Genomic DNA, 22,301 nt, shown 5'->3' with positions numbered 1-22,301 from the left:
TCTCAATCCTTTATCCAACATTTTTATTCAACTGGAGCAGATATTTTGCACAGACGGCCGCAACAAGGTCTCCGACTTTACGGCTCTTCTGTAAGTGGCTTTGCCACTCCTCCAGTAAGATGTGGAGCATTTTTCTTGACGCTCCCGCCACCAAATCAAGTTAGGTCCTGTGACTACTGTGACCAAAAGAGTACAGACAAAAGGAATCCCCTGCTGCTTCCAAACCAACTCCTAGCGTAACCCTTAACTGGCCACGTAGCCAGAGGCCAAGGAATACCCAGGCAGGATGTATGCAAATGAAGCAGCCATCCTGGTAGTGGGTCACCCAGCTGCAGACACCCCCAGCTGTCACCAAACAAATCAGGGACAAACTACGGAAGACAGTCCTTCCTGAATTCCTGATTCACAAATAAAATGACTGTTTACTCCACTAAGCTTCAGCGATAGTTTATTATGCAGCGTGAGGTCTTCCTCCCCCCCACCCCCGTCTATCTTTACAAGGCTATTGTTCTTTCTGTTTTAATCACTGATATCGAAAGTGTATTGTTTCTAGATTATCAGAAGATAGGGATGAGGCATGCTGTGTTTTCTTTTATTGTTTTTAATTTTTGGAGAGGGGTGTTCTGGAAGAGGAGGGATGGTGAGGAGGAACATATAATGAAAAGATATTTTGTAACAAAGTAAACTAAGATCCTCCCTTTTTTAGAAAATAATTCTTCAATCATTGTAAGATGTCACTTGTATAATACCAGGATCATTTAAAAACAGTTATCTACTGACAAATGGAAGTTAAATCAGACTTTGCAAGTTCAACTATCTACCCTCCTTAAGGTTTACTTGAAAAAGCGAGGGGAAAAAAGTTATATGAAGCAAAGTAAATCCATATGGAGCATATTCCCCAGCAGAAATGTTATCATCAATCAGACTTTATTTACTATGCATTGTTTTTTCAATAAAATATTTCAAGAATTTAGCTATACATATTTACCACTGAGGAAAAAATTTTTAATTAAACTGAGTTCTATTAAAAAATAATAAAGAAAGAAAGAAAAGGGAAAACTCTAATGCCTAAGTATATTAAGTTTCCAACTTAAAATCCAATTAGGGCCTGACCTGCTCTTCTTTCAACTTAGCTTCATTAACAGCTGGCTTGTGATTTTAAAATAATATTTAGAAAACATTAAAATTAATCCTTATTAAAAATAAAAGCAGAATTTTAAAAATATTAATTTTCTCAGAATAAATTAGTAAATATTGTTTTCAATGATAAAATATATTCTTTCCATTTTATGATATGGAAAAAGTGAAGAAACTAACATGTCCTTAAGTCAAGACTCTACGGCAAACAAATAGAGTATATAAAGAACCTATTCTTTCTGACTTCGTACCGAAAACAAAATAACAGGAGACTTAAAGAACCAATCTAGGACCACAAAAATGGAAAACTTTCTAATTCAATTATCAGTTAGCTTTCTGCTACTGATAAATCTAAACTCTAAATACCAAAACCTAGGACACTGGAGGTGCAGGCAAGGTGAAATAAAGAGACGTTACAGAGGCAGAGAAGGGGAGGATGAGAACGTCTGCGTCAGCAAATTAAACTCCAAGCTACGTTACCATTTATAATCAATCAAGCAAGAAGCTGTACAATTTCAACACAGATTCTGAATGCAGCTCAGATTCAAATGCTCAATTACATTTTCCAGGTCAGTGATTTATTATGAAGAGAAGGAATTTCCTGTGACACAAAACTACTTTAAACCGTAGGGGAGAGCCCTGGAGAGGAGAGGCCAGTGCTGACCCCATTGTACTGCAGGCTTGGCCGTCCGCGATTGTCTCATTTCACCTCTGAGCACAGGGCTATCCCCGTGCGTACACACACATATACCACCTAGAAAGTCGGAAGGCTTTGGGCAGGCAGTGGTGGCCCAGACAGAGCCAAAATCGCTCCAGAGTATGTGATTCACAATCCAGCCATTATCAAAGCTGCTACTATTTTCAGAAAACAAGGATTTTTAATGCATATTTAACACACCAAAGTAATGCCAAAGTAATACATTGTTTCCTGGTATTCTCCTTAAATATGAAAATAGTTAAATATTACTTAAATTTACAATTATAAGTAATATTTGTGAGAAAAATAATAGAGAATGCAGATGCCAAGAACAAGGAAAGGACGAAAGCAGAGTTACCATCTGATCTTCCTTATGGAATAAGTGTCTAAATCAAGAAGCAAAATAGGGACCTCCCTGGTGGCGTAGTGGTTAAGAATCCGCCTGCCAATGCAGAGGACACGGGTTCAAGCCCCGGGAAGATCCCACGTGCCATGGAGCAAATAAGCCCATGCACCACAACTACTGAGCCTGCGTGCCACAACTACTGAAGCCCACGAGCCTAGAGCCCATGCTCCGCAACAAGAGAAGCCACCACAATGAGAAGCCTGCGCACCGCAATGAAGAGTAGTCCCCACTCGCTGCAACTAGAGAAAGCCTGCGCGTAGCAATGAAGACCCAACACAGCCAAAAATAAATAAATTTAAAAAAAAAAAAGAAGAAGAAGCAAAGTAGGTTAAGTGTTGCATAGAATTAAGACATGTCTCCAGGGACTTCCCTCGTGGTCCAGTGGTAAAGAATCCACCTTACAATGCAGGGGATGATGGGTTGATCCCTGGTCAGGGAACTAAGATCCCACAAGCTGCAGGGGCAACTAAGCCCATGCGCCACAACTGCTGAGCCCACATGCCACAAACTATAGAGCCCACGAACTCTGGAACCTGCGTGCCACAACTACAGAGCCCATGCGCCCTGGAGCCTGCACACCACAGCTAGAGAAGAGAAAACCTGCTGCCACAACTACAAGAGAAGCCCACACGCTGCAACGAAAGACCCTGCGTGCCTCAATGAAGATCCCGCATGCTGCACCTAAGACCTGATGCAGCCAAAAGTAAATTTAATTAATTAATTAAAAAATAAAAAGACATGTCTCCAGGAAAATCTCAAGTTCCACCTGTAAGGTTATACTTCAATATACCACTGCAGGTAAATTTCTAAAGTTTTTGATGGAAAATCTTCAGGGCCAGGGGAAAGAAGAATTGAATTCTATTCATTAGTTTCCTAAATAAACGAATAGGACAATAAAGATGAGTACATTGTCTGAAAACCTTCTCATTATGTAAGAAATGGGAATAATTTCCCCAGAGACCAGGTAATATGAGAGATCATAATAAGAAAGCAAAGGCAGTGAGAGACAGAGCTCTACCAGAACTTTTTAGGAATCCGTATCACAAATGTATGAAGTACAGAGGTGAAATTCCAGGGCGCGACCCTCTGGAAAGGACACTATTCCCCGTTTTCATTCAAACCGCTCTCTCAGCTTGGGACGTCTTACCCCTTCCCCATCTGCCTAGCAAACTTTCACACACCTTTCAAGACTCGACTGCTAAGACTTCTCTTAGACTCCTTTCACACAAGGTCGAATCTGGAATGCCTTGCTTTGTGCCCACTGTACACCATTTGTATGGTAACTTCTTTAACTGCTACAACCCTGAGACTCTGAGAGCAGAAACGATCCTGTCTGTGTACTTAGCACAGTGCCAGGTGCACAGCAGAAGGCAACACTGACTGCATGAATGAGACAGCTGAGGACGCCTGGGAAGACTGGGACGCCCACAAGAACATAAAGTGACTTTGCAACTATAAATGTACTCAGTAAGGGGGGAAAGGAGAGAAGCAAAGAAGATTCCAGTGTATACAAATAGACACACTGCTTAGAAAGCTAGGCCAACGTGTACATCATCAGGTGGCTCACATCACTCTAAGAAGGAATTATACAGAATGAGATACAATGGACTCAGATTTTCAAGACAGATTTCTTCTGGATGAAGAACAGAGGAGAAAATGGATTTACAAAGGAACTGTACTGTATAGCACAGGGAACTCTGCTCGATATTCTGTAATAACTGAAATGGGACAAGAACTTGAAAAAGAATAGTTACATGTATATGTATAACTGAATCACTCTGCTGTACACCTGAAACTAACACAACATTGTAAATCAACTCGACTCCAATATAAAATAAAAATTTAAGGGCTGCCCTGGTGGTGCAGTGGTTGAGAGCCCGCCTGCCGATGCAGGGGACACGGGCTCGTGCACCGGTCCGGGAAGATCCCACATGCTGCGGAGCGGCTGGGCCCGTGAGCCATGGCCACTGAGCCTGCGCATCCGGAGCCTGTGCTCCGCAACGGGAGAGGCCACAACAGTGAGAGGCCCGCATACCACAAAAAAAAAATTAATTAATTAAAAAATTAAAAAGTAATAAAAAAATAAATTAGACCTGCAAACAAACTGGGATAACCAAAAAAACAAAACAAAACAAAAATCCTACAGACAACAAAAGGAGGTCTTAGAATTGTTTGGATAAACATATCAATCTGATAAGAGTTTTCTTACAATATACCACAAAAGTCCTTGCTGGGGCTATGCAACATTTTATCACCTACATGGACGTATAAAGAATATATTCATGGGCATCCCTGGTGGCGCAGTGGTTAAGAATCCGCCTGCTAATGCAGGGGACACGGGTTTGAGCCCTGGTCCGGGAAGATCCCACATGCCGCGGAGCAACTAAGCCTGTGCGTCACAACTACTGAGCCTGCGCTCTAGAGCCCGCGAGCCACAACTACTGAGCCCACATGCTGCAACTACTGAAGCCTGCACACCACAACTACTGAAGCCCGTGCGCCTAGAGCTTGTGCTCCACAACAAGAGAAGTCACCACAATGAGAAGCCTGTGCACAGCAACAAAGAGTAGCCTCCGCTTGCCACAACTAGAGAAAGCCCACACGCAGCAACAAAGACCCAACACAGCCAAAAATAAATAAATAAATTTACTTTTTTAAAAAAGAGAATATATTCATAAGGGTTGAAGGCATAAAACTGAAGGAGATAAATAGACTAAATAAATCAAGTTTCAAAAGATTCTCAAAGATTAGAATCATTGGCTGAATTTAGCAAAGTAAAATGTAATAAGAATAAACAATATTAACACCTATTAATATATGCATGGTATATAACACTTCGTGGGTTCCAAGGTGCTTTTATACACATTACATCATTTAACAATCCCCCCAAAGTAACTATTATACCCTGTCTATAGATGAGGAAACTGAGGGTTAGTCAGTTTTCCCATTACCACATTTCAGGGAGGGCCAAGAACAGAACATTAATTACCTTCTAATCATCTCTCTTGCAACTAGATTCAAAATTCCAAAGAGTACAAGTATGGAGGAAAAATGAGTGTAGAAAAACAACTGCCATCAGAAAAATTAATCAGGGCAAGTAAGAATAATGGGAGGAACAGCAATATTTCACTGAGGAAAATAAGATTTGGGAGCTGTCGAATATAGGCTCCCAATATCTAAAAAATCATCCTGCTGAAGGAGGATTACACTTGTTCAATACGGCCCAAGTTAATCTTAACCAGCAAATACAATAAGTAGCTAAATTCTGGTTCAAGGAAAGAGGGTCAAAACTGTCCAAGCCATTCATTCATCTTAATTGGACATATCTGACCATAAGCTGAATAAATCCATTTGCCAGACTTTGTAGGAAATTTTAATCAAACGAACAGCTGGGCTTTATCAAATGAGACTCTACATCTGCATCAGACATTGTTTCAAAATATACAAATAAACTTCTAGAGAAAGGTGGTTCTAATTTCACGATTATAAAATTAGGAATAAATTTAAAGTAAAACATAGGAAAAATTCTTTCTCAATGAAGATAGATATGTAGGTACAGAGAAGGTTTTTTCTAGGCATTTTTATTATTCATATTAAAATAAAAGGAAATATATAAAGTATATAATAAGCACTCATGTACCAGCAATGCAAATTAAACAGAAGTAAATCTGCCTCCAGGTATTTTAAATATATTTCAAATATAAATATATACCTATACGTTATGAAGTATGTTAAATTACACACAAACGCATTACCCATCGTAAGAATGAGAATTACCTAAACTACCTAAGATACTCATATATTCTTCCTTATCCCAACCTTCTTCCCTTCCCTACCTCCAGAAGAAATAACTTTGCTGAATTTTTATCCTGAATATTCCCTTGCCCTAAAACGAAAAGAATAATATATTCCACTGTGTAACTATACCACAACTTACTAACTCAATCATTCTGTCCATAAACATTTGCAAAGTGTTTCCTCAGTTCTGTTTTGGTTTTTTCCTTAATCCACACAACGTTACTATGAGCATTCTTACATACATCCTGGAGTTCATCGAAAGTGTATGTATCTGGCAGGGTACCCTTATGTTTAGTAAGCGCTTTCCAAAATAGCTGTACCTATTTGAAAACCCAACAACACTGTGTGAGAAATTCAGTTCCCATATTTACCAACACCTGATACTGTCAGACTTCTTAACGTTTGCCAACACAGCTTACAATAGTAAGTATAAAATGGTTTCCTAATCTGGTCTTATTTTACATTCCACTGATTACAGTGAGGGCACATAACTTTTCATATTTATTTGCCATGTATATTTCCTCTTATATAAATTTTATTAACACATACACAGGTTGTACAAAAACCTGCATCCTGACCTAAGATACGGGTGCATGCATAAACACCAAAGCAAGCATTTATTTCTGGGACAGAATGGAGGGGAATACTCTCAAGAAAAGATATGTCAAAGGACTTTGACTCTGTTTGAAATTTTACTTCCCAAGTTGAGTAATTACCATTACTTATTATGTTATTCTCTATGCTTTTTGAATCTCACAAATAATTAAATTATAAAATGTAAAAAGATAATATAAATGCATGGTCAACAAGCAAGCACCCAGAGGACTTCCCTGGCTGTCCAGTGGTTAAGACTATGCTTTCCAACGAAGGAGGTACAGGTTCAATCCCTGGTCAGAGAGCTAAAATCCCACATGCCTTGCGGCCAAAAAACCAAAACATCAAACAGAAGCAATACTGTAACAAATTCAATAAAGACTTTAAAAATGGTCCACATCAAAAAAAAATCTTAAATAAAAAGGTACACTTTAAAAAAAAAAAAAAAAAGCAAGCACCCAGGACCTCTCTTGAAAAAGTGTTCAAAGGAGTTCTTGGGGAACCAAGAATTAAAAGAAATGTAAACCTTGGGAACAGGTAAGCCATGGTGCTACAAACAGTGGTAAACATTAAATTTACTTAAACACAGAAATAAAGGCTAAACAATCTGAATCACTATTACAGAAAAGACTTTTTCCCCTTCAAAAACCAACACAATGTAAATACGAAAAGTATTGTGGACTCAGCAAAAGACAACAAAGCTTACCAACAAAAATCAGGTAGGGGGATTATAAACAAACTAAGTATTTTTCATAAAAAGCAGTCAAAGAAACAGAGGCAGATAAATGGAACAGACCAGAAACAGGCCCAGATTTAAACAATTTATTTTTGGCATTTCAAATCAGGAGGAAAAAGGTAAGATTATTTAATAAATATTATAATGATGACTGGCCACATATAAGAAGAAAAAGCTGAATCATTAAAGCCAATATATAAATTTTATAAAACAATTTTTAGGTATAAAGAAAAAAGAAACTTTAAAGGTACCAGAAGAAAGCATGCGTGAATTACTTAATAACCCTGGTGGGCATAAGGACTTTCTGAGCATGACCGAAAACTGAGAGGACACAGAGGAAAGGACAACTAAATTTGACACATAAATTCTAAAACAAATACCATAAAGGAAGTAAAAAAGAAAATGACAAACAAGAAAATATATTTGTAAAACATGAGAAAAGAGGCCAATGCACTTACTAGGGAACCCCTATAAATCAATAAGGGAAAAAAATGAACCATCTAATAGAAAAATGTAGAAATGACATGAATATGTAGCTTCAAAATAAAGAAAACCCTATGAAAAAATGCTCAACATGCACTCAAATTTAAATAAATATTAAGCAAGAAAGTAGATATTTTTGGAACTTCCCTGGTGGCGCAGTGGTTAAGAATCCACCTGCCAATGCAGGAGACACGGGTTCGAGCCTTGTTCCGGGAAGATCCCACATGCCGCGGAGCAACTAAGCCTGTGTGCCACAACGACTGAGCCTGCGCTCTAGAGCCCACAAGCCACAACTACTGAGGCTGCGCGTCTAGAGCCTGTGCTCCACAACAAGAGAAGCCACCGCAATGAGAAGCCCGTGCACCACAACGAAGGGTAGCCCCGGCTCGCTGCAACTAGAGAAAACCCACGCACAGCAACAAAGACCCAACGCAGCCATAAATGAATGAATGAATGAATGAATGAATGAATGAATGAATGAATAAATAAATAAATAAATAAATAAATAAATAGGGGGGCGGGGGGAGAGAGAGAGGAAGGAAGGAAGGAAGGAAGAAAGAAGATATTTTTAAATTATCTACCAGGTCAGTGGAAATTTTTTAAAGGTTTGGCAACAAACGTCTGATGAAGCTGTGCAGAAACTCATCTTAATATATAAAAGCACAAGCTTTTTAGAGAACTGGGCATCCATCAATTTTTTTAGATGCATACAATATCAATTCATGAATGAGGTATGTTTATGTCATTAATTGTTATGCTACTATAACAAATATATAAACAAGAAAAAAACCCTATAAATATCTACTTATACAGCTATAGGACATCAGTTAATTATGGTGCAAGTGAGACACCGAAAACCATGCAGACATTAAAAACAATGAGATAAAGCTACGTATAAAAAGACACAAAAAAATGTTTATTTTTAAACGAATAAAAAAGTATGATCCCACTTGTCTTTTTTAAAAAAGGTGTAGGGCCTCCCTGGTGGCGCAGTGGTTGAGAGTCCGCCTGCCGATGCAGGGGATACGGGTTCGTGCCCCGGTCTGGGAGGATCCCATATGCCGCGGAGCGGCTGGGCCCGTGAGCCATGGCCGCTGAGCCTGTGCGTCCGGAGCCTGTGCTCCGCAACGGGAGAGGCCACAACAGTGAGAGGCCCGCGTACAGCAAAAAAAAAAAAAAAAAAAAAAAAAAAGGTGTGTAACATACGTATGCCTATATATGCATAGATATTTTATAGGAGAGTATACAAATAATTACTAACAAGTTACATCTCTAAGGAGCTGCACTGAGAGGGTCAAAGGATGAGAAAAGGTAAGTTCATTTCATATGTTTTTGTACTTCTTGAATTTTTTTTACCTTGAACATATATTACTTTCATAATTTAAAACTAGCTAATTTTTTAATCCACATTGTCATTTCTTAGTGTCTTTTCTTTGAGGTATAACTGACATGTAACATTGTGTAGTTTCAGGTGTACAACATAATGATTCAGTATTTGTATATACTGTAAAATATCACCACAATTAAGTCTAGTTAACGTCTGTTACCATATATAGTTACGCAATTTCTTTTCCTGTGATGAGAACTTCTAAGATCTACTCTCTTAGCAAATTTCAAACATGCAGTACAGTACTGTTAACTATATTGAGTCACCATGCCATACGTAACATCACCAGGACTTATTTATTTTATAACTGCAAGTTTGCACCCTTTGACCCCCTTCTTAGTGCATTAAAATCTAGATTTTAAAACAGTTGAGTACATTTACTCAATATTTCAAATATTTCAAAATGAATATATTTCAAATATACTAGTGATTCTACATTATGCATAAAAATTAGACAAAAGAAGTTTCAGAGGCTAAACTTTTACAATGATTGTACAACTCTCTCCCCCAAAGTATACTTCAGAATTATTTTTTTCTATTAAAAAAATAATTGTGGGCACACTAGAGGTTAGTAGCAAAGTTACAGCAACAATCTACAGTGGGAATAACCCAGGGATTTACAGCAAGCCAAAACATTAATACACACTGACCAAGAAAAAAAAAGAATACTCAAGTGTATAACACGTTTTGCAAAGCTAATGTGTTTCAAAGTTCCCAATTATAAAGCAATATAGGGACTTCCCTGGTGGTCCACTGATTAAGAATCCACCTTCCAGTGCAGGGGACAGGGGTTCAATCCCTGGTCGGGGGAATAAGATCCCACATGCCAGGGGGCAACTAAGCCCATGCGCCACAACTAGAGAGAGAAAACCCACATGCCACAACTAGAGAGAAGCCCACGCGCCGCAACGAAAAGCTTATGCGCCACGATGAAAGGTCCCATATGCTGCAACTAAGACCTGACGCAGTCAAAAACAAACGAACAAACAAAACGCAATATAGGGGAAGTTTCTACAAGCTAAACATAGTCTAACCATATATCCAGCCATCATGCTCCTAGGTATTTACCCAAATGAGTTAAAAACTTGTGCCCACACAAAAACCTGTATGTGAATGTTTATAGCAGCTTTATTCATAATTGATAAAAATTGGAAGCAACCAAGATGTCCTTCTGCAGGTAATTACATAAACAAACTGTAGTACCTCAGACAACAGAATATTATTCAGTGATAAAAAGAAATGAGTTATCAAGCCATGAAATGAAATGGAGGAATTTTAAATGCATATAGTAAGTAAAAGAAATAAGTCCTGGAAAGGGTGCATACTGTATGATTCCAAATACTTGACATTCTGGAAAAGGCAAAACTATAAACAGTAAAAACATCTGTGGTAGCGAGCTGGGAGAGAGATGGATAGGTAGAACACAGAGATCTTTAGGGCAGTGAAGATACTCTGTATGACTCTGTAATGGTGGATCCATGTCATTATACATTCGGCAAAACCCACAGAACTGTACAAGACAAAGAGTGAAACCTACTGTAAGCTACAGACTTTAGTTAATAATAATGTACCAATATCGGTTCATCAGTTTTAACAAATGTACCACACCAATGCAAGATGTTAAAAACGGGAAACTGGGGGCAGAGAGTAAATGGGAAAATGCCCTAAAAATAAAGCCTGTTAATTTAACAAGAAGAAGAAAGCAATAGGGGGTATCTCAAAGGCATAGGGAAGGGAAGAGCCCAGCGGAAGGTGCTCGGCTGGGGTTGTAGTTAAGGTGGGACAAAACCAGGTGACAAGCAAGGAGGAAGGGGGAAGGGCCGCACCACAGCACACAGAGCACTCGTGTGGCCGGGGAGGGGCTGCTGACCCCATGCTCCTCTTGGGGAACTCACAGCGAGCCATTTGTTTGTGTTCTCCGCACTCACGCATTCTTCAAGTCTTGGTAACTGGAACATGTCTCTCTCCCGGCTCAGAAATGATCAGTGGAAAAGGAACCAAAACAAGTACCTCATTATGTGTCAAGATTAACCTGGGAAAACTGTGGGCTGTTGACTGAACTGCTTCTCTCAATCGGCTGGTACTCTAGCTTTAAAAGTTCCCAGGAGACAACCTGAAATCCAGAATCTTCTCAGAATAGAAAAGAGTGGGGGAAATTCTGAACACATCATCAAACAGTAAGAGCCTCAAGCCTTTGGAAAGAGCCCAAAGGCCAAAAGCAAGACCTGTAGAGCTCTGTCCACACTGGTGGGTAACCTGATGATTATCTAACAAATTCAGCATGTGTCTAACAGAGCTCCAGAAGAGTGAGAAACCTTGGGGTTCGTCTGAGTTAGAACAATCTTTGATTACAGCTGAGTCACCTCCGTGTTCTTAATACAAGTAAGACCTGGGGTCTTTTCACTGTGTCTATTCATGTGATAAATGTCGCCCTCCAGTGTGAAATGGAAGGATGCCCTTGTTCTGTGGGGAAGACAACTGTGGAAGAAGTAGCTATGAGGACGGAGAGAGCCACCTAGAATGCCCCCTCCAAACCCGTCAGCAGAAGGCCTCTTCCTGGGGGCCTCTAACAGATCCTGAATGCTGCAGAAACCCCAGAGGCTTGGGATCTGGGACCTTCCAGGAACTCAAGATCTCTCTTGCTGAGGTCCTTTCCATCATCACACGGACCAAAGTCCTCACCAAAGCCTTTGTGCTTCTCACCGCCTTCCTTACCAGGAAGCTCCACACGCCAGCCAACTATCTCACTGGCTCCCCGGCCAAGACCAATCTTCTTGGCTTTCATCTTGGTCATAGCCATCTGCATCACATATACCACCACCCACACCTGGAACTTTGGCCAAATCCTATGTGACATCTGGCTGTCTTCTGGAATCACGTGCTGTGTGCATCTCTGCATGACTGCTGTGGACGGGTACTGGCCATCACCAACATCCTGTAGTACAATAAACGCCAAATATGCGGCCTCTACAGTCACCATCGTCTGGGCCGTTTCATCTCCATCCTGTCGCTCTTCTCCCAGATCTCCTACATGACCTACTCCACAGATGGTGCCTTCTACATCCTGTCCGTGTGGCTCATCACCTTTCACACGGCCTCCTGAAGCCACCAGATCACCACAGCCCAGCTCATCAGAGTTCACTATACTCCCTCAACCCCCAGTCTCGCACTCAGCCAGCTCCCCTTTGTCAACCGCCTGAAAATCAAGCTTTTGCTCATAGAATCCTAGAGCAAGAGGACGTTTGCACCTCAAGAAAGGAAAGCCATAATAAAAATAATTATAGCTCTCTTGAGAACCTTTAACTGCCTCTAAACTTACTGTGTTTTTTTGTTTATTTTATGTGGATGCAAAAATTAAAGCTATTTCTATTTTATCAGCAAACAGTGGTCCAGGAAACACATCATGAAAGTTGAGTCTAATGATGTTGGTACAGTAACTTCTACAACAAAATAAGCAGGCAGAACATAAAGGCTCTAAGCACTGAAAATGACAGGTATAGAGGCATTATCTTAAAAGAAGCAGTAATAATCTAAACCAGGTTTGAAAGTAACTGTGCTACCTATTTGATAACTGTTTTAAGACAAATCAAAGTCTATAACATGACAAATTAGTGAGGCAGCTAGTGTACTAAAAAGAGCACAATTACCAGCCCTCTAGAGCCTACTCCACTGGCCCTCCACAGCGAAATGCAAAGAGACTAGACAAAGCATAATACATGTTATATTTGTATGATGTCCTGTAGTGTCAAAAAGCTTGAACACATACTACTGTCTAATCCTCCCAACAGGGAAGTTGTTGTCATGGATAAAGCTGCATTTTGGAATAAGACCAACCTTGTGACAAAAAACCTGAAGCTACCACTTTTTTAGCTAAACAAATTTGAACCTCCCTTATTATGTAATATGTCTGGGACTTTGTTGGTTTGGGGCTTGCTTTTGTTTTGGGGGCAGGAAAGGGGAGCATGCCAGAATGGATACCAAGGTATAAAAGTGTTTTATTAGTGAGTACTGAAATAACTTAATGGATTGGGACTAACATTTTTCTATTTCCTTTAAGAAATGGGAGAAGAAAGTTTAGAGTATATTTTGTGAAAATTTTGTTTTAGCTGTACCTCTAAGCATGTATACCATACGTTGATACAGATTAATGTAAAATATATTTCTTATTATGTGTCATGGCCTAAAAATTTAGCCACTGATTATAACAAAGCAATCAAGATCTAAAATCCACTACCAAAAAGTTGCAAGGATTAAACAAGATTACAGATATAAAGTGGCTAACATAAGTGCTGCCACTCTGTTTTTACAAACTATGATTATTCCAGGATGATGAGGTGTTATTTCTAACTTCAAACCGCTGTTCACAGTTATTAAAAACTTTTTTTAATGTTTATCTAGTTAAAAATAAGATGTGCATTACTTTCAAACAACCTTTGGGTTCTAACCAATGTACTTGTGACTTGGCAAAATCCACCAACATTACAAATGCATATCCTTTCACCCAGCAATTCTACTTTAAGTAATTTACCTAGAAATATACTTCACTTATGAATAAACTAAATATGCACAATTTTAAAATGCAGCATCATTTTAAGCAGACTGTCCATCAGTGGAAACCTTGTAATAAACCGTAGCACATCCACACAGTGCTGTTGGTAACAATGAAGAAGCCCCGGGAGAAGTTTCAAAATATATTAATGGGAAAAAAAGGAAAGCAAAGGGAAATAAAGGAATGGTAACATTTGTGTTTAGAGAAACATTTTTGCTTTATATGGATTATGCATAAAATGTTTATGGAAGAACACAGAAAGAGGTAAACAGAAAAAAAGAATATGTATTTGCCTGTGTATATGTAAACTGTGCCTGGAAGCGTATACAAGAAACGGGTAAGGGGAAGTGAGCAGTTGGGGGTAAGGTGAGAAGAACATATGTATAAAAATGTAAAACAAAGTAGCATCCACTAACAAGATACTACAGTCACCCATCTAGAGTGATCAAATTTTTATGTTGACTCATTGAAAGCAAATGAAAACCAAATTAATAGAAGACAAATATTGAACATGGTCCTCTGTACACAAAAGAAAAGCTGAATTTGAGGTTTAGCGAAGAGAGTTTTATTCCTGGGCTATTGTTAGAGGTTAAAAGTAAACTGGGACAATGTCAAATATTTCTGATCTATCCCCTCAGCGGAGAAGAACAATAAATACCAGTGTCTACTATAACTATTATCTCCAAGGTAAAAGGGGGAGGGGAAGACAATTATTAGTACTTTCCTTATTTATTACAGTGTTAGCCTCTTTCCAGTTATGATTAAGGTAAAATAGGAAAGAAAGTCTTCCTTTCCTTGACGTACGTAGGTTAGATGTCATTACAGTAGCATGTGTTCCTATTCAAATTGCAGTCTTGCAAGAATCCCGGCCCACGTACTACCCTAATTCCTGGCCCTACAGTTGCCATACGAGACAGAAGATTAGGAGAGGTAGAAGAAGGCCAATGCAAATACTCGCAATTTACCAGGCACTTTTCAGAGACAGTAGCGTGGAAAATACTACTGAAGATACCAAACAGTGTGTACTTCGAAAGTGTAAACACTGAATATACAGAACAGTTTTCACAGTCTACCTCCTGCAGCAATGGTTTCAATTACGACCGGCAAAACTATAAACAGAGGAATGACAGGGGAACTCTGACAGCACTTAGGTGCAACTCAGTGGTAGGAATGAGGACGTGGGTCTGATGCGGGGCCCTGGGCTCAGAACGCCTGCACCTCACCTTCTTCTGAAGGACATTAACTTTCCGCTCCTTCACATCCAGCATGTCCTTGAGGTCATGGATCTCTCCAGCTTGTGTCCCCTTCTCCTCAGCCATGTCCTGGATTTGTTTTGTCTTCTTATTCAGCATGGTTTCCTTCTCTTCCAAACGCAACCGCAGAGCATCCACCTAAGAATATAACATTTTTACAAATGATTAATTGAAAAGAAAGGAACGTAATTCCTTCCAAATAGATGTGTACAGTTGCCTAAATGATACTTTTATAGTAAACTTTCATTAGAATCAAATAAAATACCACTCTAAATACAACTGTGACTATTTAGAAATGAAACCCTAAAATTTTGTGAGCACTTCCATAATAAAATAAAATTTACATCCGTTAAATTACAGTGTAATCAAAATAAATAGATCTGAATAAAGGGGACAAAATTGGAGAATTTATATAAAGGGGTTGAGCTTTGCTACTTCTATAAAAGTGGTATAATCTATTATGTTTCTCAAATTTTAGAATCATTTGGAGGATTTAAACAGAATGCCAGGCCAAGCCACCAGTTTCTAATTTGGCAGGGTTGGGGCTCAAGAATCAGTATTTCTAACAAGTTCCCAAGTGATGCTACACTGCTTTAGAAAATCCAAAATTAGAAAGAAAAACGAAAGCGTCACCAAACATGACACCTGCTGTATCACAGAATACAATCTAGCTGCAGCTGACAATCCCATAATGCACTTAGAGATCTGTAAGGCAAAACAAGATCTACTTTCAGATCTCAAGACTAGTCAGCTAAAGCTTGGTATCCACGTACCTTTACCACCAAAGTTGAATACCATCCATTAGGTATAATTTTAAAATAATTAGAAATCTAATATTAGTACTTATTTTTCCTTCCAGTTTTGGGATATAACTGACATACAACACTGTGTAAGTTTAAAGTGTACAGCATAATTATTTGACTTCCATGCATCATGAAGTGATTATCACAGTAAGTTTTGTGAACATCCATTGTCTCATACAGATACAAAACTAAAGAAATAGAAAACAACCTTTTCCTCGTGACGAGAACTCTTAGGATTTTCTCCCTCATTGACTTTCACATACAACACACAGCCATGCTGATTACCTTTTCCTGTTGTGCACCGCACCCCCAGTACTTTTTTTTTTTTTGCGGTACGCGGGCCTCTCACTGTTGTGGCCTCTCCCGTCACGGAGCACAGGCTCGGGACGCGCAGGCTCAGCGGCCATGGCTCACGGGCCCAGCCGCTCCGCGGCATGTGGGATCTTCCCAGACTGGGGCACGAACCCGCATCCCCTGCATCGGTAGGTGGACTCTCAACCACTGAGCCACCAGGGAAGCCCAGTATTTATTTACTTGATATCTGGACGTTTGTACCTTTTGACTATCTTCATCCAATCTCCCCTCCCCTGATTCCTCACCTCTGGTAACCACATATCTGGTCTCTTGCTCTGAGTCTGTTTGTTTTTCAAGTACAACTGACCTACAGCCCTATGTTACTTCCTGAAGCACAACAGTGTAAGTTGATGTTACTATACATCTCAAAAAGTCTATTACAATAAGTCACCACACAATAATATTCCACAGTTACTGACTGTATTCCCCACACTGTACATTTCATCCCCTTGACTCATTTATTTTGTTACTGGAAGTTTGTCCCTCTTAATCTCCCTCACCTATTTCTTTCCTCTCCCCATCCTCCTCTCCTCTGGCAACTACCTGTTTGTTCTCTATATCTATAATTCTGTTTCAGTTTTGCTATGTTTGTTCATTTGCTTTTTTAGATCCCACATATATGCGAAATCACACAGTATTTGGCTTTCTCTGTCTGGCTTACTTCACTTAGCATAATGTCCTCAAGGCCCATCCATGTTGTCACAAACAGCAGGATTTCCTTCTTTCTCATGGTTGAATAATAATATACACATACACAGACAACATCTTCTTTATCCATTCATCCACTGAGGGACACTTAGGTTGCTTCCATATCTTGGTTCATTAATGCTGTAATGAACATAGGGGTGTATGTATCTCTTATAATTAGTGTTTTTGTTTTCTTCAGATAAATACCCCCAGAGTGAACTGCTGGATCATACAGCAGTTCTACTTTTAATTTTTTGAGGACTCTCCATACTGTTTTCCACAGTGGCTGCACCAACTTACATTCCTACCAACAGTGCACAAGGATTCCCTTTCCTCCACAGACCACAGACTCACCAACACTTGTTACTTGCGGTCTTTTGGATAATAGCCGCTCTGACAGGTGTGAGGTGATATCTCATTTTAGTTTTGATTTGCATTTCCCTGATGATTAGTGATGTTGAGCATCTTTTCACATGCCTGTTGGCCATCTGTATGTCTTCTTTGGAAAAATGTCTACTCAGATCCTCTGCCCGTTTTTTGTGTTTTTTGTTTTTTTTTTTGCGGTACGTGGGCCTCTCACTGCTGTGGCCTCTCCCATTGCCGAGCACAGGCTCTGGACGCGCAGGCTCAGCGGCCATGGCTCATGGGCCCAGCCGCTCCGCGGCATGTGGGATCCTCCCGGACCGGGGCACGAACCCGTGTCCCCTTCATCGGCAGGCGGACTCTCAACCACTGCACCACCAGGGAAGCCCTCTCTGCCCGTTTTTTAATCAAGTTTTTTTTTTTATGTTGAATTGTATGAGTTCTTTGTATATTTTGGATGTTAACCCCTTATTGAATATATTATCTGCAAATATCTTCTCCAATTCAGTAGGTGGTCTTTTTGTTTTGTTAATAGCTTCCTTTGCTGTGCAAAAACTTTGTAGTTTGATGTGGTCCCACTTGTTTAGTTTTGCCTGTTTCCCTTGCCTGAGGAGACATATCCAAAAAAAATTACTAAGACTGATGTTGAAGAGGGTACTGCCTATATTTTCTTCCAGAAGTTTTATGGTTTCAGGTCTCACATTTAAGTCTTAAATCCATTTTGGTTTTTCGGTTATTTTTTTTAATTAATTTATTTATTTTTGACTGCGTTGGGTCTTCGTTGCTGCACGTGGGCTTTCTCTAGTTGTGGCGAGCGGGGGCTACTCTTTGTTGTGGTGTGCGGGTTTCTCATTGTGGCAGCTTCTCTTGTTGTGGAGCACGCGCTCTAGGCACACAGGCTTCAGCAGTTGTGGCATGTGGGCTCGAGAGCGCAGGCTCAGTAGTTGTGGTGCACAGGCTTAGTTGCTCTGTGGCATGTGGGGTCTTCCTGGATCAGGGCTCAAACCCGTGTCCCCTGCATTGGCAGGTGGATTCTTAACCACTGTGCCACCAAGGAAGTCCTTTTAATCCATTTTGAACTTGTTTTTGTGCATGATATGAGAGAGCAGTCCAGTTTCATTATTTTTCATGTAGCTGCCCAGTTTTCCCAACACCGTTTGTTGAAGAAGCTGCCTTTTCCCCACTCTATATTCTTGGCCCTTTGTCATAGATTAATTGCCCATATAAATGTGGATGTGTTTCTGGGCTCTCTATTATGTGCCATTGATCCATGTATCCATTTTTGTGCCAGTACCATACTGTTTTGATTACTGTAGCTTTATAATATAGTTTGAAATCAGGTAGCATGATACCTCCAGCTTTGTTCTTCTTTCTCAAGACTGTTTTGGCTATTTAGGGCCTTTTGTGTTTCCATACAGACTTTAGAATTATTCTAGTTCTATGAAGAATGCCATTGGCATTTTGTACTTATTTTAAAATCTATTCACAGCAAATTTCATTAAACATACTCACACACCAAATTCTTTTGTTTTTTTGCTTTCCCACTAAGGATTTATAGTTCAGCAAATAGTTACACATTTGATTACAGAAAAACAGGGAGGTGGGTTTCTTTCTGTTCAACAAAAATATAACATGAGTCATACATGCAAGCCACTTATGAAATTTTTAATTTTCTAGCAGCCACATTAAAAAGTGATAAAGGAACAGGTAAAATTAATTTTAATAATATATTTTATTTAATCTAATATATATACACATTATTGTCATTTCAAACCTATAGTCTATATAAAAAAACTATTAACAAGCTATTTTACATTTCTGTTTTGTACTAAGTCTTCAAAGCCCAATGCATATGGTAATTGACACTTATGTCACATCTCAATTTGGACTTGCCATGTTTCAAGTGCTCAATAGCCACATGTGGCTGGTGGCTACCACACTGACAGTGCACATCTAAGATAACAAGTATGTTTCTACAAAATATCTTTAATCTTGAACTTATACTATATTATTTTTCCTGTCTGAATGTAGAATAACCCACAAAGAAAAAATAGGTCAGACTTCCCTGGTGGCGCAGTGGTTAAGAATCCGCCTGCCAATGCAGGGGGACACAGGATTGAGCCCTGGTCTAGGAAATTCCCACATGCTGCAGAGCAACGAAACCCATGCGCCACAACTACTGAGCCTGCGCTCTAGAGCCTGCAAGCCACAGCTACTGAGCCCGTGTGCCACAACTACTGAAGCCTGTGTGCCTAGGGCCCGTGCTCCACAACGAGAAGCCACTGCAATAAGAAGCCTGCACACCGCAACGAAGTAGCCCCCGCTCGCCGCAACTAGAGAAAGCCCACGTGCAGCAACGAAGACCCAACGCAGCCCAACGATTAATTAATTATTTATTTATTTTTAAAAATAGGTAATATGGGTAATGACTCACAGAGAGAATACCAAAACATCAGGAAATATTATTATTACATTATATCATAACTATATTATTACATCAATAACATATTGAAACTATATTATATCAAAACAATAAGGTATCTGAGAACCAGTACTGTATGTTTAGTGGTACTTACTGCTCAATAAGTATTGTGGAAAATTCCCTAGGAGACCAGTCTCATTTGAGACTGATATAGATAAGCCATCATGTACTTACAAATTACGTTGGACCATGCTGGAGAGGAAAAACATGTAAATAAACAACATTTCATTCTGCTAAACTGTATTTCTCTCAACCACCTCAATGCCACCAGTCTCACCAAGCCAGAAATTGGGGAAGCCGTCTTTTCAGGTCTCATTTATAATTCGTCAGCACAAGTTCCACTGCCCCCTCAATAAACACTCTTGCACCTCTAATTTTCCTCTATTCTTCTTTAATTAATGATACAGGGTAAACCTTATTACATTCTGGAAAGGTCCACCTAAGAACTTTCAAACTCTGAAAATCTTATTTCTGAAACACGGTTCTTTCCTTTCTTCTATGCCTACTAAATCTACTCTTTGTCCAAAGTATAACCTCTGATCTATCATCCCTAACTTTTTGTTATTCACCTCCATTCTGGTTTTATTTGTTTTTCTCCCAGCCTGAGCAATCATTTCAAATACAGCCTCACATCATCTTTTTTTTTTTCCAGTCATGTTTATTTTTACAGACCTTTACTTCTGTATTAAACAGTTTTCTTCATTCTACCCTCAGACTTCTGAACCTTCCTGCACATGGTCATGTATATGCTTGCCAACCACATACACAGCATATCAAAAGTCCTCAGGGGGCTTCCCTGGTGGCGCAGTGGTTGAGAGTCCGCCTGCCGATGCAGGGGACATGGGTTCGTGCCCCGGTCCGGGAAGATCCCACATGTCGTGGAGCGGCTGGGCCCGTGAGCCATGGCCGCTGAGCCTGCGCGTCCGGAGCCTGTGCTCCGCAACGGGAGAGGCCACAGCAGTGAGAGGCCCGCGTACCGCAAAAAAAAAAAAAAAAAAAAAAAAAAAAGTCCTCAGGATTCTATTCTCAAGCATCGTATTTTCTTCCCTTGTATTTTCCCTGTGGAAAATTTCAATTTCCCATGGTAACCGGCAAAACTGGTACTTTGAGAAGAAAGCAGACCCAAGATCTCAAAGCTAAAAATAAGTGATAGAGCATGGATTTAAGATTAAATGGTCTGTCTTCAGATCCTAAGCTCTTAACCACTAATTCTGTAAGATTTCATATATGTAAAACTCTACAAAATGCAAACTAATTACAGTAACAGAAAGCAGACCAAGGGTTGCCTGGATATGAGGGAGGAAGTGGGGAGGAGTGAAGAACATCAGGGAGAGGCAGAAGAAAGGGGTTACAAAGAGGTACAAGAAAACTCAGGGGACAGTGTTCTTTATCTTGATCATGCCATTGGTTTCAGAGGTGTGTGTCAAAACTTAACAAACTGTACATTTTGAATATATGCAGTTTATTTGATGTCAATAAATTTGATTTTTTTAAGTAAGCAAAATTAGAAAGCATGGTATTAGAACAGGAATAAACCAACAGACATTTGCCACGGAAATGCGAGCCCACACACTCACACCACTTAGTGACCCACACACATATAAACAGAGGTGACACTGTAATCAGTGAGGAAAGGGCAGAGTATCAAACTGTTTTTAGACAACTGGCTACCCATACTGAGGGAGGGGGGAAGAACCCTGACTCATATCATACACAAAAATGAATTCTAGAGGAATTAAAGCTCTCTATATAAAAAGCAGATCTTTAAAACTTTTAGAAAGAAAGATACTTTTTTTGTTTGTTTGTTTGTTTGGGTTTTTTTTTTGCGGTACACAGGCCTCTCACTGTTGGGGCCTCTCCCGTTGCGGAGCACAGGCTCCGGACACGCAGGCCCAGTGGCCATGGCTCACGGGCCCAGCTGCTCTGCGGCACGTGGGATCCTCCCAGACCGGGGCACGAACCCGTGTCCCCTGCATCGGCAGGTGGACTCTCAACCACTGTGCCACCAGGGAAGCCCAAGAAAGATACTTTTTAAGTATCTTTTAAGACAGGGCAGCATGGAAGGATTTTTTTTTTTTTTAAAAGACCCAGAAAGGATACATCATAAAGAAAAAGTACTGGTAAGGCCAACTACGTTAAAATTCAAAACTCCTACACGTCATTTACCATATTAAAATGTTTTAGTATTTTACCTATATTTTAAGTGCCTGAAATGGTTCTTAGTAAAAATACTACTAAGGAAAATAGAGGCATATTTATACTAGCTTTTTAAATTTTTATTTTATTTATTTTTATTTTTGGCTGTGCTGGGTCTTCGCTGCTGTGCATGGGCTTTCTCTAGATACAGCGAGCAGGGGCTACTCTTCGTTGCAGTGTGCGGGCTTTTCATTGTAGTGATTTCTCTTGTTGTGGAGCATGGGCTACAGGCGCATGGGGTTCAGCAGCTTTGGCACGCAGGCTCAGGAGCTGTGGCTCGAGGGCTCTAGAGCGCAGGCTCAGTAGTTGTGGCGCACGGACTTTGTTGCTCCACAGCATGTGGGATCTTCCTGGACCAGGGATCGAACCTGTGTCC

At 39.9% G+C, this 22,301-nt stretch overlaps 1 protein-coding gene across 6 annotated transcripts in view; it reads right to left on the bottom strand.

Annotated features, from left to right (window-relative positions):
- Positions 1 to 22,301, bottom strand: part of ERC1 (ELKS/RAB6-interacting/CAST family member 1) — a 388,985-nt gene that overhangs the window by 252,871 nt on the left and 113,813 nt on the right. For all 6 annotated transcript variants that reach the window (XM_082635263.1, XM_082635267.1, XM_082635268.1 and 3 more), the window contains exon 8: positions 15,011 to 15,178. In XM_082635263.1, coding sequence (XP_082491389.1) covers positions 15,011 to 15,178 — 168 coding nt within the window. The remainder of the gene's footprint in view (positions 1 to 15,010; positions 15,179 to 22,301) is intronic.

Source organism: Mesoplodon mirus (genome assembly GCF_964341445.2).
Source record: "Mesoplodon mirus genome assembly, chromosome: 11".
NCBI classification, from domain to species: domain Eukaryota; kingdom Metazoa; phylum Chordata; class Mammalia; order Artiodactyla; family Ziphiidae; genus Mesoplodon; species Mesoplodon mirus.
This window is presented reverse-complemented; position numbering and strand designations above follow the sequence as displayed.